The sequence below is a fragment of the Cricetulus griseus genome, chromosome 2 (assembly GCF_003668045.3).
Source record: "Cricetulus griseus strain 17A/GY chromosome 2, alternate assembly CriGri-PICRH-1.0, whole genome shotgun sequence".
Classification (NCBI taxonomy): Eukaryota; Metazoa; Chordata; class Mammalia; order Rodentia; family Cricetidae; genus Cricetulus; species Cricetulus griseus.
Window position 1 is genome coordinate 24,230,217 of NC_048595.1, and position 13,408 is coordinate 24,243,624.

The 13,408-nt window shown below is 50.0% G+C and overlaps 1 protein-coding gene across 1 annotated transcript in view; it reads left to right on the forward strand.

The window, feature by feature from the left end:
* Nucleotides 1–8,244, forward strand: part of Znf362 (zinc finger protein 362) — a 31,342-nt gene extending 23,098 nt beyond the window's left edge. The window contains exons 7-9 of the mRNA XM_027399356.2: nt 4,105–4,183; nt 4,300–4,458; nt 6,497–8,244. Coding sequence (XP_027255157.1) covers nt 4,105–4,183; nt 4,300–4,458; nt 6,497–6,613 — 355 coding nt within the window. The 3' untranslated portion in view covers nt 6,614–8,244. The remainder of the gene's footprint in view (nt 1–4,104; nt 4,184–4,299; nt 4,459–6,496) is intronic.
* The last annotated feature ends 5,164 nt before the right edge of the window (nt 8,245–13,408 follow it).

Consider the following 13,408-nt stretch of genomic DNA (forward strand, 5'->3'; position numbering starts at 1 on the left):
GCCTTAAGGCTAATAGGAGGGGGCTCAGAGACCTGTGAACAGGATGGCATGTTTCCACCCAGTTCACTGTAAGAAGCAGAAGGATCAGGAGGGAAAACAGAATCTGTACTGAGGTCCTGTGGATGCCACTTACTATACTAAGGACAGGATGCACACAGTAGGGTTTGGCTCACCCTCAGAGGCCTTTAGTTTATCCCATATAGCCGAGAAAAGTATTTTACATCTAGAAAGAAGTAAGTGTGAGTGTGTGTGTGTGTGTGTGTGTGTGTGTGTGTGTCTGTCTGTCTGTCTGTCTGTCTGTCTGTCTGTCGGTCGGTCGGTCGGTCTGTGTTTGTGGTTCCGGGGATCAAACCCAAGACCTTGGGCATACTAGGCAAGCATCTACCACTAAGCCACATGCGCAGCCCCAGACATTGTGTGCATGCATGGGTGGGTGACGAGAGGGTGGGTTGCATATGTTCCTGGTTTATACACTATATGGATAATGCACATCCATGAGCACAAGTGTGGAGGCCAGAGGATAGCTGGTCCTGTCTCATCATTGTCAGCATTTGTCTCTGGCTAAGCTTAGAGCTGGGCTGACATCCAGCCAAGCCCAGCATCCTCTCATCTCTGGCTGCACCTTCAGCCCCAGGCTCATGAGTGTGTGTATTTAGCTGTATCCAGCTTTCATGTGGGTACTGGGGATTCATGTAGGAGAAACTGGGACGGTTTATTATTCTGAACTAAGGGCCTAGACCTGAGAAGGGCCACCTGGCTCAAAGTTGGCAGAAATGCATGGTGGAAGCATTAGTTAAAAATAGACACAATCAGGGCTCAGTGGCTAAGAGCACTTACAGCTCTTCTGGAAGACTTGAGTGTGACCCCCACCATGCTCATCAGGTGGCCCACAACCGCCTATAACTCCAGCTCTAGGGGGATCCAATTCCTCTGGCCTCTGTGGGTGCGCTCTCTCTCTCTCTCTCTCTCTCTCTCTCTCTCTGGGCACTCTCTCTCTTTCTCTCTCTCTCTCTCTCTCTCTCTCTCTCACACACACAGAGAGAGAGAGAGAGAGAGAGGGGGGGGGGAGGAGGGGGAAAGAGAGAAAGACCAAAATAAATCATTTTTAAAAAGTTAATAAAAGCAAAATAAATGCAAAAGCAAGAAGTAATGATTAAAAATTGTTTTGCTCCCATAGGTAGACTTTGTTTAAGCATATTTAAGAATAACTATGGGAGGGTTTGCACTTGCAATCCCAGCTCTTGGGAAACTGGGGCAGGAGTATTGCTCATAATATGAGGCCAGCCTAGAGCTGCAGAGAAAGATCCTAAGATCCCATAGAAAATAAACAAACACACAAAACAGGGAGATGGGGTGGGGGTGAGGGTAAGGAAGAAGAATGTGAGCAAGAAAACAAAACAAAAAATTAGCTAGTCCTTAAAGGGGATTGTTTTGCCGGAATATTCCCAGACCCTGAAGATTGCTTCTATTTCTGAGGGCTTTATTTATTTATTTATTTATTTATTTATTTATTTATTTATTTATTTTGTCTCTCTTTCCTTCCCTCATTTGTGTGATTCAAGTTTGAAATAGGCAGGAAACAAAAACAGCATAAGAGGAGTATGTCAACATTTAGAAGATAATTACAAGTCACGGGGCACTGGCACATACAACTAAGCTACCATGTCTTAACCTAGTGGCAAAGAGATAGGTTTATAATTCTCCTAAGCTCCAGGACCCCCTGATAACCACCAAGTCAAGGAATCAACCCCATTCCGTTCTGCAGAGGCCATGTCCTGTCTTCCTGCCCTTTGACAACTAACCAACCTGTCTTCCCAGTGTTATTGTCATGAAGGAAATAAAGGGGGTGAAGCCAGAGCAGAAGCTGTGCTGGGCACACAAAAGATGCAGAGTCAGCAAGGGGCTGTGCTAGACTGCCCTGGAAGCTGAAGGAGCTGTCCCCTAGACCACTGTTCTTGTTTAGTGACTCTCAGAAGAACTTGTGTTTGAAAGGGAGGCACATGTGAAGAGCAGATGTCTCCCAAACTGTCCTACAAGCCCAGCTTCGGGGCCATCATCTGAGCAAATTATACACATCGCAGGCATGTATCGACATTGCAAGCATGACATTCTCTACTATGGTCTCACAACACGTGCCTTACACGGTTGTGACAAAGAGATACACTCGTGAAAGGTACCACGAGTCTGCAGGTACCAGGGTGTGAAAGTCAGGGGTGAAGCTGCTTCAGGAGGAATTCAGTGCAGAAGGGGGCTCAGAGTCTATTTGTGGAGGCTAGTGCCAGACAATGACACTACCTGTGTTTGTTTGCTTATGCCGGGTGCAAGCTGTCTCTGGGGTTTGTTTTTCTTGCCCGGGCTGTGGGATGTGATGTACATATATAATGATAACTGCAGCTGGGAGCCGTGTATTTGGCTTTCTTGAGTCGATGACAATAATTATAATATTAAGAACAGCTATTCAGCATCAAAGCGCTCCTGTGCGCCTGACACAGTGCTTTAACACGAGACGGGCCCTGAAGTCTTTTATGGGGGTCCATGTGTTTCTTCATAGGAGAGAATGAAAAAAGCCATGGAGAGGGATTCCCGCTCCATGAATATTGACTTTTTACTATGTCTGCCCTTGTTTTAATTATGAAATACAAAGTGGTTAAAGCCATCCAGTAGTGCCTGAGAATGAGCATAAACCAGCTGGGTGTGGGAGCTCACCGTCTGTCATCCAGCACATAGAAGGCTGAGGCAGGAGGAATGCCTTGAGTTTCAGGCCAGCCTGAGCCAGAGTGAGAACCTCCTTAAAGTATAAAACAAAAAGGAGGCTGTGAGATGGCTTGGCTGGTCGAAGAGCTTTCCACCTTGCAAGGCCACACATGCCAGCAAGAGGGCAAAGGTGTTCCTTTCTGGCAGAGGGAACAGCATGGATGGAGGCTCAGAGGCTTGAGACTGTGTGTGCTGGGGAAGAAAGTGGGATCCAGGAGGCAGTGACGGAGAGGAGGTCTCAACAACCCAAGGCAGAATGTGAAGGAGAGCTGAGGGAAGGGCTGGGCACTCTGCCCCAGACAAACAGGGAGATAGTGGGTGCTGCTGAGCAAGGCCCCGGGGATGATAACATAGCTGAAGTCAGAAGACGGGTACTGAGGCTGGGAACCTAGGAAAGAAGCTGGACAGTTGGCGTAGTTGGGGTAATTTGCTGGTTGAGAGGTTTGGTGTATTCCTCCAGAAGAACCTAAGTCCCTACAGGACTATATGTTAGTCCATCAGCAAACACTCAAGAAACACCTTGAGCTCCTGGTTATATGAGTCTTATTTCTGATGTCAGTGGGTAGCTTTAGAGATAAGGGACCCTCTCTGTCAGCAGTCTGTTGCTGGAGTTTTCTTTCCAGTCTGTTCCCACAGCCGCTTTAGCCCCAAATAAACACACAGAGATATATATTAATTATAAAACTGTTGGCTGATGGCTAGGGCTTCTTATTGGCTAGCTCTGTCTTAATTATTTACCCATTTCTATAAATCTAAGTATTTCCATGTGGTCTTGGCTTACCAGAGAATGCCTAGACCTGTTTCTCCTTTGCCAGCTACATGGTGTCTCTCTCCAGGTTCCTCTCTGCCTACCTTTCCCAAAATTCTCCTCATCTCCCAGCCCCACCTATCTTCCTGCTCTATTGGCCAAGCAGTGTTTTATTTGTCAACCAATAAGAGAAACATATATACAGAAGGCCATCCCCCATCAGCAGTCCCCAGCTGTTTATTGAGACCCCCCCTCAAGCAGGACTTGTGCCAGGCACCCAGGAGGTGGCAGTTGGTAAGACCAAGAAGGTATTGCTTTCATGGAGGAAGCCAAGGACACAGAGACCTGGCACTGACAAGTAGGTTGTCACAAGGATTTGAGGGCATGAGAAACTGACCAGACCAGCAGTAGAGGCCAGGGAAGGATGCTTGTGGCCTTTGGAGGCCCTAGCTCTTGCTTGGGGCCTGCACTGGACCACCAGAGAAAGAGAGGGGGTAGGGTAGGACATAAGTGCTGGGCAGCAGAGACCTGACTGTGGCCAGGGGACTGGAGCTGCTGTGGGGAGTGGCAGAACTTCTGCCTCACTGGGCCTGCTCTTGCAGAATCCACACAGGCGACAGACCCTACAAGTGCCCACATCCTGGCTGTGAGAAGGCTTTCACTCAGCTCTCCAACCTCCAGGTGAGTGGGCCTGCCTCTTGCCTGCCAGATGCACAACTGTTCCAGGGGGCCTAAGAAGGGGGCGGGGTGGGAGAGAGTCGCGGCCTCATGCTATGTCCCTGCTATGATCTTCACAGTCTCACCAACGCCAGCACAACAAGGACAAGCCCTACAAATGTCCCAACTGCTACAGGGCCTACTCAGACTCCGCCTCCCTCCAGATCCACCTCTCCGCCCACGCCATCAAGCACGCTAAGGCCTACTGCTGTAGCATGTGTGGGCGCGCCTACACCTCGGTGAGTCCTGCGGCCTGGCCCAAGTTCCTAAGCCTCAAGGCGGGGTTGGGGCCTGGTAGTCTGCTCTTCTGAGCCCGGGAAGGCAGAGTACCGTCCTACTCGGGGAAGCCGCAATCCCTGCCAGCGCCACCAGAGGGCACAGTACCATAGCCAGAGCCACCCATCCGTCAAGGAAAGGTGACCAGAGATGGTTCCTGGAAGGGAAAAACCCTCCAAAGAGGGGCCTTGGGTTTCTAGTTCTTTAACTCTTCTGGTACCAGGCTCCCACAGCCAAGAGTGTACACGAGTATCAGTCTCCTCCTCTATCAAGTGGCTACTTACAGGGCTACTGGCTGACAGAGTACCAGATCAACTTCAGTGAGCCAGTGGCTCATTCTCCAGTGCCCACTGACCACTGAGGCAGGCACTGAGGAAGTAGGAAATAACTATCAGATGGGGTAGTTAGGGACCATGCATGGAGACATGGCTAAATACATAATTACACAATAAGCTGCAGTTACTGCTTCAAAGCCAACCTGCTCAGTTCTAGTCCATCTGTGGCTGGACACTTCCTTGTGTCTAGTTGGCACTAAACAACCTCTGCATCTACCCACTGGGCACTGGTAGCAAGCTCTCCTCCCCAAGGTGAGATCACCAGAAATGTCTCCAGACACTGTGTATGTCCACTAGAGGGGCAACCCTTTTTCTGTCCCAGTAACAAAATGCTTAAGAGAATCGGTTTGAAAAGATGAAACGTTTGTTTTGGCTCTTGGATTTGGGGGTTCAGTTCATGGTCTGTCCTCATGCTTACCCATCAGGCTTGTCACTGACAAACCTCCTCAGCCCCTGCTCTCTGAAGCAAAATCCAGACATCTGTTGCTTTGTTGGAAAAAAAAAAGTTTAAGTCTGCACAGGCAGTGGTGGTATGTACCTTTAATCCAAGCACTTGGAAGGCAGAGGCATGCAGATCTCTGTAAGTTCAAGACAAGCCTGGTCTACACAGAGAAACCCTGTCTCAAAAAATGAAAAAAAAAAAAAACCTCAAAAAACAAAATACGTTATATCTTTAAGGGCAATGATTCCTTTTAAAAACATACCCATAATACCTTTATAATCCCTTATTCAAACACCCAGACAGCATGGATGTATTCATTTATTTCATAAATGCTGTGTTTTTATTTACAGAGTTTTTTTTTAAAGATTTATGTATTTATTGTGTACACAGTGTTCTGCCTGCATGTATCCCTGCAGGCCAGAAGAGGGCTACAGATCTCATTACAGATGGTTGTGAGCCACCATGTGGTTGCTGGGATTGAACTCAGGACCTCAGGAAGAGCAGTCAGTGCTCTTAACCTCTGAGCTGTCTCTCCAGCCTCGCAGAGTTCTTTGCTTGGTTGGTTTTTAAGAGCAAGACTCCAGTGAGATCCCTATAGTGTTCTGGGTCAGTGTGTTTTAGGTCACAGCTTCCCTCTCCCTTCTCTTTGCTGTGTGCTCACTGGGGACTGATTCCTGGCTCGGCTCTTGCCGACTGCTTCTTCCAGCTTATGTCCACACATTCAGAGGCTCTCCGTGCCTGACTGCCCATCTTGAGGTGTGAGTCCAGGAGTGGCAGCCAGGGGCGGGGTATTTTACCTTGCTCCTAGCCAAGGCCCGTGAAGGATGTGGGCACTCAGATGGCTCAGGCCACCTGACCCATAGAGTCATGATGCCTCCTGGCAGACTTAGAGCCAGTGGGGGAATGGGGTGACTCAGGTGTGCCTTCACCCCCAGAGAGTGTCAGCTGGAAGCACTTAGGGGTTGCAGGGTCTGGTGCGGGAACTGTTGAGGGTGAGCCTAGTTGCCTATCAGCCTTGTCCCATACCTCCAGCCAGCCCCGTGTAGAACTGGACTCCAGTAAAGCGCCAGAATCACCCCAGCAGCAATAGTACCCCTAGAGCCCATCCCACAGGTCCAACTGAGCCCCAGCGCTGTGGCTGCAGCGCCAGCTGGGCCGTCCTCCAATGGCCACATTGGGAACTGCAGCCTCTGTTGTGATGTCTTCCTTCCCATTTGCCCACAGGAGACCTACCTGATGAAGCACATGTCCAAACACACAGTGGTGGAACACCTGGTGAGCCATCACTCACCTCAGAGGACGGAGTCCCCCGGCATCCCGGTGCGAATCTCTCTGATCTGAGCCCACCTGTTGCGCCACCCCACCCACTTGGCAGACACAGACCTAGGCAACACCCAGCCTAACTCCTGCTGGGGCCTCCAGGAACCACCAAGCTCTCTTCATGACCTTCCCAACCTGCCAGAAAGCTTGGTCCGCAGAAGCCCTGCCTGGTTCGGCTCCTGGGCAGCCAGGCCAACTGCAAGATCATGGACTGTTCTGGTGGCATCCAAAGACGATCTCAGAGCACTTTGAACCTGTCTGTTGGGTTTTCTTTTTGTTCCCCTCCCTCACTTGCTTCACTGTTTCTTGTTTTTTAAAGTTTGTTTTGGAAATAACAAAAAGGATATTTATTGGCCAGAATGTTGGTGCTGCTAAGAACGAGAAATTAAAAGGACTGGAGAGACGGATACAGAGAACCAGAGGGCAGCGTGGGACCTTCTCTGGCCATAGCCTCAGGTCTTGAGGGAAGGCTCAGGCCTGGGGTTCTGGACTTCAAAGGGGACCCTCCCCCAGGTGGGAGGAGACAGGAGACAGCTGGAGTGAGCCCTTCAGCCCCCGCACCCCGCTCAAACTGCCTGAGCCTTGCCTTTCGCCTTCACTGGGCAGAGGGTGTGGCAGCTGCCAGGGCTGCTTGGCTTCAGGGCATGGAAACAAGAGGGGTCTGGAGAGCCGCGGGACCAAAGGGCGCAGTGACGGCTGGGTGGCAAGCCCAGGGAAATGGGTTAGGGGGGTGCCAGATGAGACCTGGCTTCTCCCCTGCTGCCCTGAAGACACCCCAGTCTACCTCGGTGCTGGCCAGGAAACCTATCGGCTACCTCTCCCACCACTCCAGACTGTGGGCAGGGGGATGGGGATGGAGTGGGCCTGGGGCTAAGACCTCCTTCAGAATTCACTCCAGAAGGGGACAGTTCCCAGGGAGGGGTTGTCTTTCTCAACACAGAAGGGGACTCCCCAACCCAGACCCCAGGCCCTGCGGCAGGGATAGGATCCTCCAAAGGAGGTCCCAGGAGCAGACCCTGCCCCCAGCTACCCCCAGACATCCCAATCCGAAAGCCATGCGTGTCCGTGTATATAGGAACTATGTACAGAGCCCAGAGAAGTCCTTCCACACCCTCCCCCCAGAGAAGAAGAAAACTAGACAAAACTCATCTATATATTCTGTATCTGGAGTCCATTTGAATATTAACTGTGTTATTTTTATACACTTTTTAAGCCTTAACTCGCCATTGATTTACCAGTTTATCGTTTCCTGGGGTTTCTTTTCCACTGGGGGGTTCCCTGCCCCCCACCCGACCCCTTTGTTTGACTTGCGTCGTCTGATACTCAGTATTGTAGCTTTTCGTCCGCATGTTACTACCCTGTAAATATGCTGTTCCAATGCTGTTAACACCCTTGGCTTTTTTTCTATGGGACCTCCAGGCCACCATATTTAGAAATAGTTACCTTATTAAAAAAGAGAAAACGGTCTGTTGGCTTCTCAGTCTGCATCGTGGTGGCAGGGAGGTGAGGGCAGGTGGCCCTCGGAGTTTCAGGAGAGCAGCTTACATTCTATTTAAAGAAGGGGAGGAACCCTAAGGGGGCAAGAGCCAAAGGGATGCACCCCTGCTCTTTGTATATCTCTGATGTGAAGAATAAACTGTACCTACACCCGGGCGGTGGCGGTGTACAGAGTGCTTGGTGCTGTGTTGGGTGCTGTGTGGGAGAGCGGGCTGGACCACCTTTGTGCTACTCTGCCCCAGAGTTGGAAAGGGAGGCCGATGGCCACTTGCTGTTGGCATCCACGCTTTGTGCTGGAAAGCTACATAACGCCCTGCTGCAACCCAAGAGAAACGTTTTGCCCAGTTGAGCGGAAGGGGTGTCACACGTACCCAGGTTTTCTAGTTTTGAAACTTGTGTTGGATGTACTAGGTTCTGTTTCCCCTCCACCTTCTGGCCATCCGTCACAAGAGCCTGATGTATGGAAGCTGTTCTGGTGTTGGGATAGGAAAACGTACGTGTGCTGATGTCTGGGAGGAGCAGAGGGGAAATTCATCAAGGTTGGCCCTGTGGAGGTATCCTAGTGGAGGCAGGCGACTCAGGTCCAGGTCATCACAGAACCCTACCTGGAGCACATCTCCCCTGGAAGAAAGCATGGATGTGTGTTAGTGTAACAGCTCCTAGGAGGACTGGCTGCTTTTGGCTTATGATTTTAGTCCATTGGCTCTTGGCCATTACTTTAGGCCTGAGGCTTGAATTTTGAGGAGAGAGGGCTGTATAGTAGAAGACGACACTCACTCTGTGGCTGCCAGGAAGCAGAAAGATAGAAGAAGGAGCAGGGACAAGACGTGTCTTCTATTGTTTCTAGGCCTGTATGGGGCCAAGCATCAATGCTGAAAGGTGTGGATGTAGGAGGGAAATTGGGCAAATTCTCTGCCTGAATGTAACACGAGCGAGCTCCAGTACAGTTGCCAACGGTGTGCCCTTTCCACTCTGAAACCCAGAGAACACGGGCTTTTGTTGTCACATTCCTGTCCTTATTCTGGTCTTCCAAGTTTCCAGCAGACTTCCCCATGAGCTCTGTTTACAGCATTCTAGGCTTTGTTGAAACCTCTAGTAACTTTTCCAGATTCTTCCCATAAACCCATTCCTAAGGCCCCAAATAGTCATAGCAATGACCTAGTTCTCTGGTAGAGTGTGTGTGTGTGTGTGTGTGTGTGTGTGTGTGTGTGTGTGTGTTAGACTTTTCGTCCTGTGACAAATACCAGATGGTTTAAAGGAGGCAAGACGGGCTTGAGTTGATGGTTTCTGTCTGCGGCACAGCCCAGGGTTGGTTGGTTCTGTGTCTCTGGGTCTGTCAGGGGCAGAGCATCCCCATGGAAGGGCGCGGAAGAGCACAGTTGCTCACCTAAGAGTGAGAGGGACAGAAAGGTGAGGGAGTTACCATGCCCATCTCTTGGGGACCTGCTTCCTTCAACCAGGCTCCCTGCAAATGCCATCAAATTATGAGTCTGTGAATGGATGAATCCATTGCCTGGGTCAGAGCCGTGAAGATACAGTCATGGCTCCACCCTTGAGGACCAAGCCTTTTTGGGGTGTATTTATATTGATATGTCAATGTTTTACTATTGGACCAAGAATAGATGTGGACTCACGCAGAACCACCATGTTTTTGGTAACCTCACAGGTCTTTCCCTAAGGTTGATCTTTGTGTCCTGCTATGCTAGGAAGAGCTGGGCTCTGACAGCCGTATCTGTGTCAGGCTCTGCAGCCGTATGTGTCAGGGTTACCCCATTACTCAAGTATCCACAGCTGTTTGGCCATAGGCGACCACCTGACTCAGTAAGTACACACACGCACACACACACACACACAGAGAGAGGCAGCCAGTGGTGCAGTGGCTGCCCTGGCTTATAAGAATGGATGGTACACACCTCTTCCCATTTACACATTCAGGAGTGTTGGTGAGTTGCAGTCAACTATGATGCATTCCTATGTCTGCCAGTGTGGAGGCCAAAGGCTAACCCTGAGAGCCACTCTTCAGGCTCTGCCCACTTTCTTAGTTTTTCTTTTTCTTTTTCTTTTCTTTTCTTTCTTTTTTTTTTTTTTTTTGAGTCAGGCTCTCTCACTTCCCTGAGGCTCACTGACAAGACTGGCTGGCCAGCAGCACAGGAATCCGCCTCTCTTTGCCTCTGCAGCTCTGGAATGCCTGCCGTGCACCACACTCGGCTTTTTTATATATGTTCTAAGGATCAAACTCAGGTCCGTATGCTTGCACAGGAAGTGTTTGACCCTCTGAGCCATCTTCTATCTTCTTTTGTTGTTGTTGTTGATGTTGTTTTTTTGAGACAGGGTTTCTCTGTGTAGCTTTTGGAACTTGCTCTGCAAACCAGGCTGACCTCAGACTCAGAGATCTGTCTGCCTCTGCCTCCCGAGTGCTGGGATTGAAGGCGTGCGCCACCACTGGGCTATCTCCTGTCTTCTTGAAGAGCCAGTTACTAAGTATTTACCAGCAAATCATTGTATGACGCTGCCTCTCTCGTCAGCGTCTCCACTCCATGTATCAGGAAGTAGTTAGTTAGGAGATGGGAGGCAACTGAACTGGAAGACCCTAGAGTCTAGGTGCTGGAGTGGCTGTGTTCCGCCAGACTCAAGCAGAAGACAAAGGAGGCAGAAAATGTAGAAATAGCCAGAGGAGACTAGAACAGTGGTCCTGAGACTTTCAGTCTTCAATCTCTTGCCATATTTCATTTCCTGTTCTGGCCTTCAGGAATTTAGGCTGCTAGTAGTGTGACAATGAGTTAGTTACTTGTGCCCGATTGCATCTGTGTCAAGTGAAATCGGTAATAGTAACCACTTAGTAGGGTGGATGTAAGGTGACCGATGGCAACTGACAGGTGTGAGGTGCCTGAACCTGTACCCGCACGTAGCATCAATAGACCTGTGTGTAAGTCTGGACCTTGCTAGCATTTTGGCCTACCTCTCCTGGTCCCTAGACAGCTGGAGCTGTCGGGGAGTTTCTGGGCAGCACCTGTACAGCAGTGGGTACCTGAGCCACACCTGGATTTTGTCTGTAGCACTGATGCTCATGGAATTGAGATTCCGATTTTTGTCTCCTCCCTTGGGAATGTGTGGGCAAGTCCTGTAGACCCAAGGACAGTGGTGGCGGCCATGGAAGTCTCTGTGGAAGTGAGGTTTTCCTTCCCTCCTGCTCCCAAGAAGACACCGTCCTATTCCACCCTGCAGTTTCTTGCATCCTCTCTCGCTGCTCCTCAGAGGGTCTCCCTCAGCAGCACATGGCCGCCCAGAGCATGGGTCTTGGAAATCCTGGCTCATGGCCCTTACTCCCCTATAAACCTGGAATCCTCTGTTCTTAGGAGAATCCCTCACACTCTGTGACCTTGCCTGCAATGGGGACAGGCAGAGAGAGCACTAATTGTTTTCTGAAACATCATGGCAACCCTCTCCCTCGTTCCCCCACCGTAAGGAGGACTCCTGGTTTCCCCATGTTTCCTGTGAGTAAACAACACCCATCACAGGTAAGGAACTCGTCTGCGTCACACAGAATTCATAAAAGGGAAGGTTCATAAGACATTCCTGGCTCATGGTCATCTCTCCAGTGGAGCAGAGCTTGTTAGAACTGGTGAATGTTACAGGGCAAGGCGGAGGGCGCGCATTGCCCCGTGGGAGGGAAGACTGTGCCAGCTCGTAGCCAGCACCCACCTGCCTTTAAACACACTTGGCCCATTCAGTCCCTCTTTCAGAGTTCACTGGGCTTGAAGCTGTTCACCTGGGAATCAGAAAGGATGGATTGCTCAGTGCTGGCATCGACAGCAGAACCTGATTGCAAATAGTATCAGATTGTCAAACATCATCAGGGTTGAGCCAGACAAAGAGCTGGAGTGACTGCCCTACTTGAGAGCAGTGGAGGCTGCTAAAGTACAAAGTCAGGAGGTGGAGCAAATGGCTCAGTCAGTAAAATACGTGTCACTCGTGTGTGTATGTGTGTGTGTGTGTGTGTGTGTGTGTGCGCGCGCGTGCACATGGGGACACCAGAGATTGATGTTGGGTATCTTCCTCCATTGCTTCTCAGCTTTTGAGACAGGGTCTCTCACTAATTCAACCAGGATCACCCTGTCTCTGCATGTGCCAGTATGCCTGCTGTGACATGTGTCCCTAGGATCCAGACTCAGACATTCATGCTTGCATAGCAGACAGTTAAACTGAGCTATCTCCCCCGAACCCTGTGTCTTTCTTACAAAGAATGAAAACAGTAGTACAGGCATGGATGAGGAAATCCAGTCACCATCTCCTCTTCCTCCTCCTTCCTCTTTCCTTCTTTTCCTTCCCTTTAAAAAATGTTCACTCTATAGTGGAAAATACTCGAAGCATCATTTTGAAATGACTTGTTTATTATAGTATTCCTCAAATATGCCCCAGCTATACTGCAGTCAGGGGGAGATAACACAGCAGAGCGCCTGACTGGAATGCCTGCGGTCCTTTCTCAGTGGCTAGTTCCTGAGGGGATTTGGATCGGGCAAGAGGGACTAATCTTGATCTCCTGCTGCTGACACCCCAAGAATTTGAACAGATCCTGTGTCTGAGCAGTTTTGGTCCCTCTTTGTGTCAAAAGATGCACTCAGTAAGGTCAGAGGTGAAAGGGGCCAGGAGAAGGGGATGCATCCCTTCCTGGAGCTGTGGGTAGTGTTAATCAATGCCAAAAATTTCTTAAAATTACTGCCTGTGTTAATGACAAGTTCTTCAAACCCTTATCGGAAGCATTCCCTCTAATGTTCACTGTCCTGTAAATAAGCAAAGCCATAGTGGAGAGGACAACTTGACTCCCACATTGGCAGATGCCGGACTCTCCCTCGCTGCCTAAGCAAAGTTGGCCAAACCTCCATCCAGACTACCCTCATGCCAGCACCAGCCATCTTGCACAGTCCCGGACACCTTGAGAATGCCACACAACAGTCACAGCTGGTGACCTGATCCTGAAGGCACAGCCTTAACCATGGTTATTTGAAACAGCTTCTTTGTTGTTGTCGTTGTTTCTTTGTGAACTCTAGAAGACTCCATAACCATTCCCATACAGAGAGGAGGTCTAGCAGAAGGGACTCCTGTGAGTATCGCAGAGAGGCAAGGCTGGGTTGGTTCAAGCATCTCTTTTAAGGCGATAGAACCAGACACTCAGCTGCTCTTAGTGAGCCGGCAGGGGTGGGGGTGGGGAACACGGACGACACTCTCCGGTGCTGCTTCCCTGCCACCACACTGTTAGGCCCATGAAAGGCTTCTCGTGAATGGTCTTGCCAACGTTTAAGGGTGAGGGCCGACCTAGTA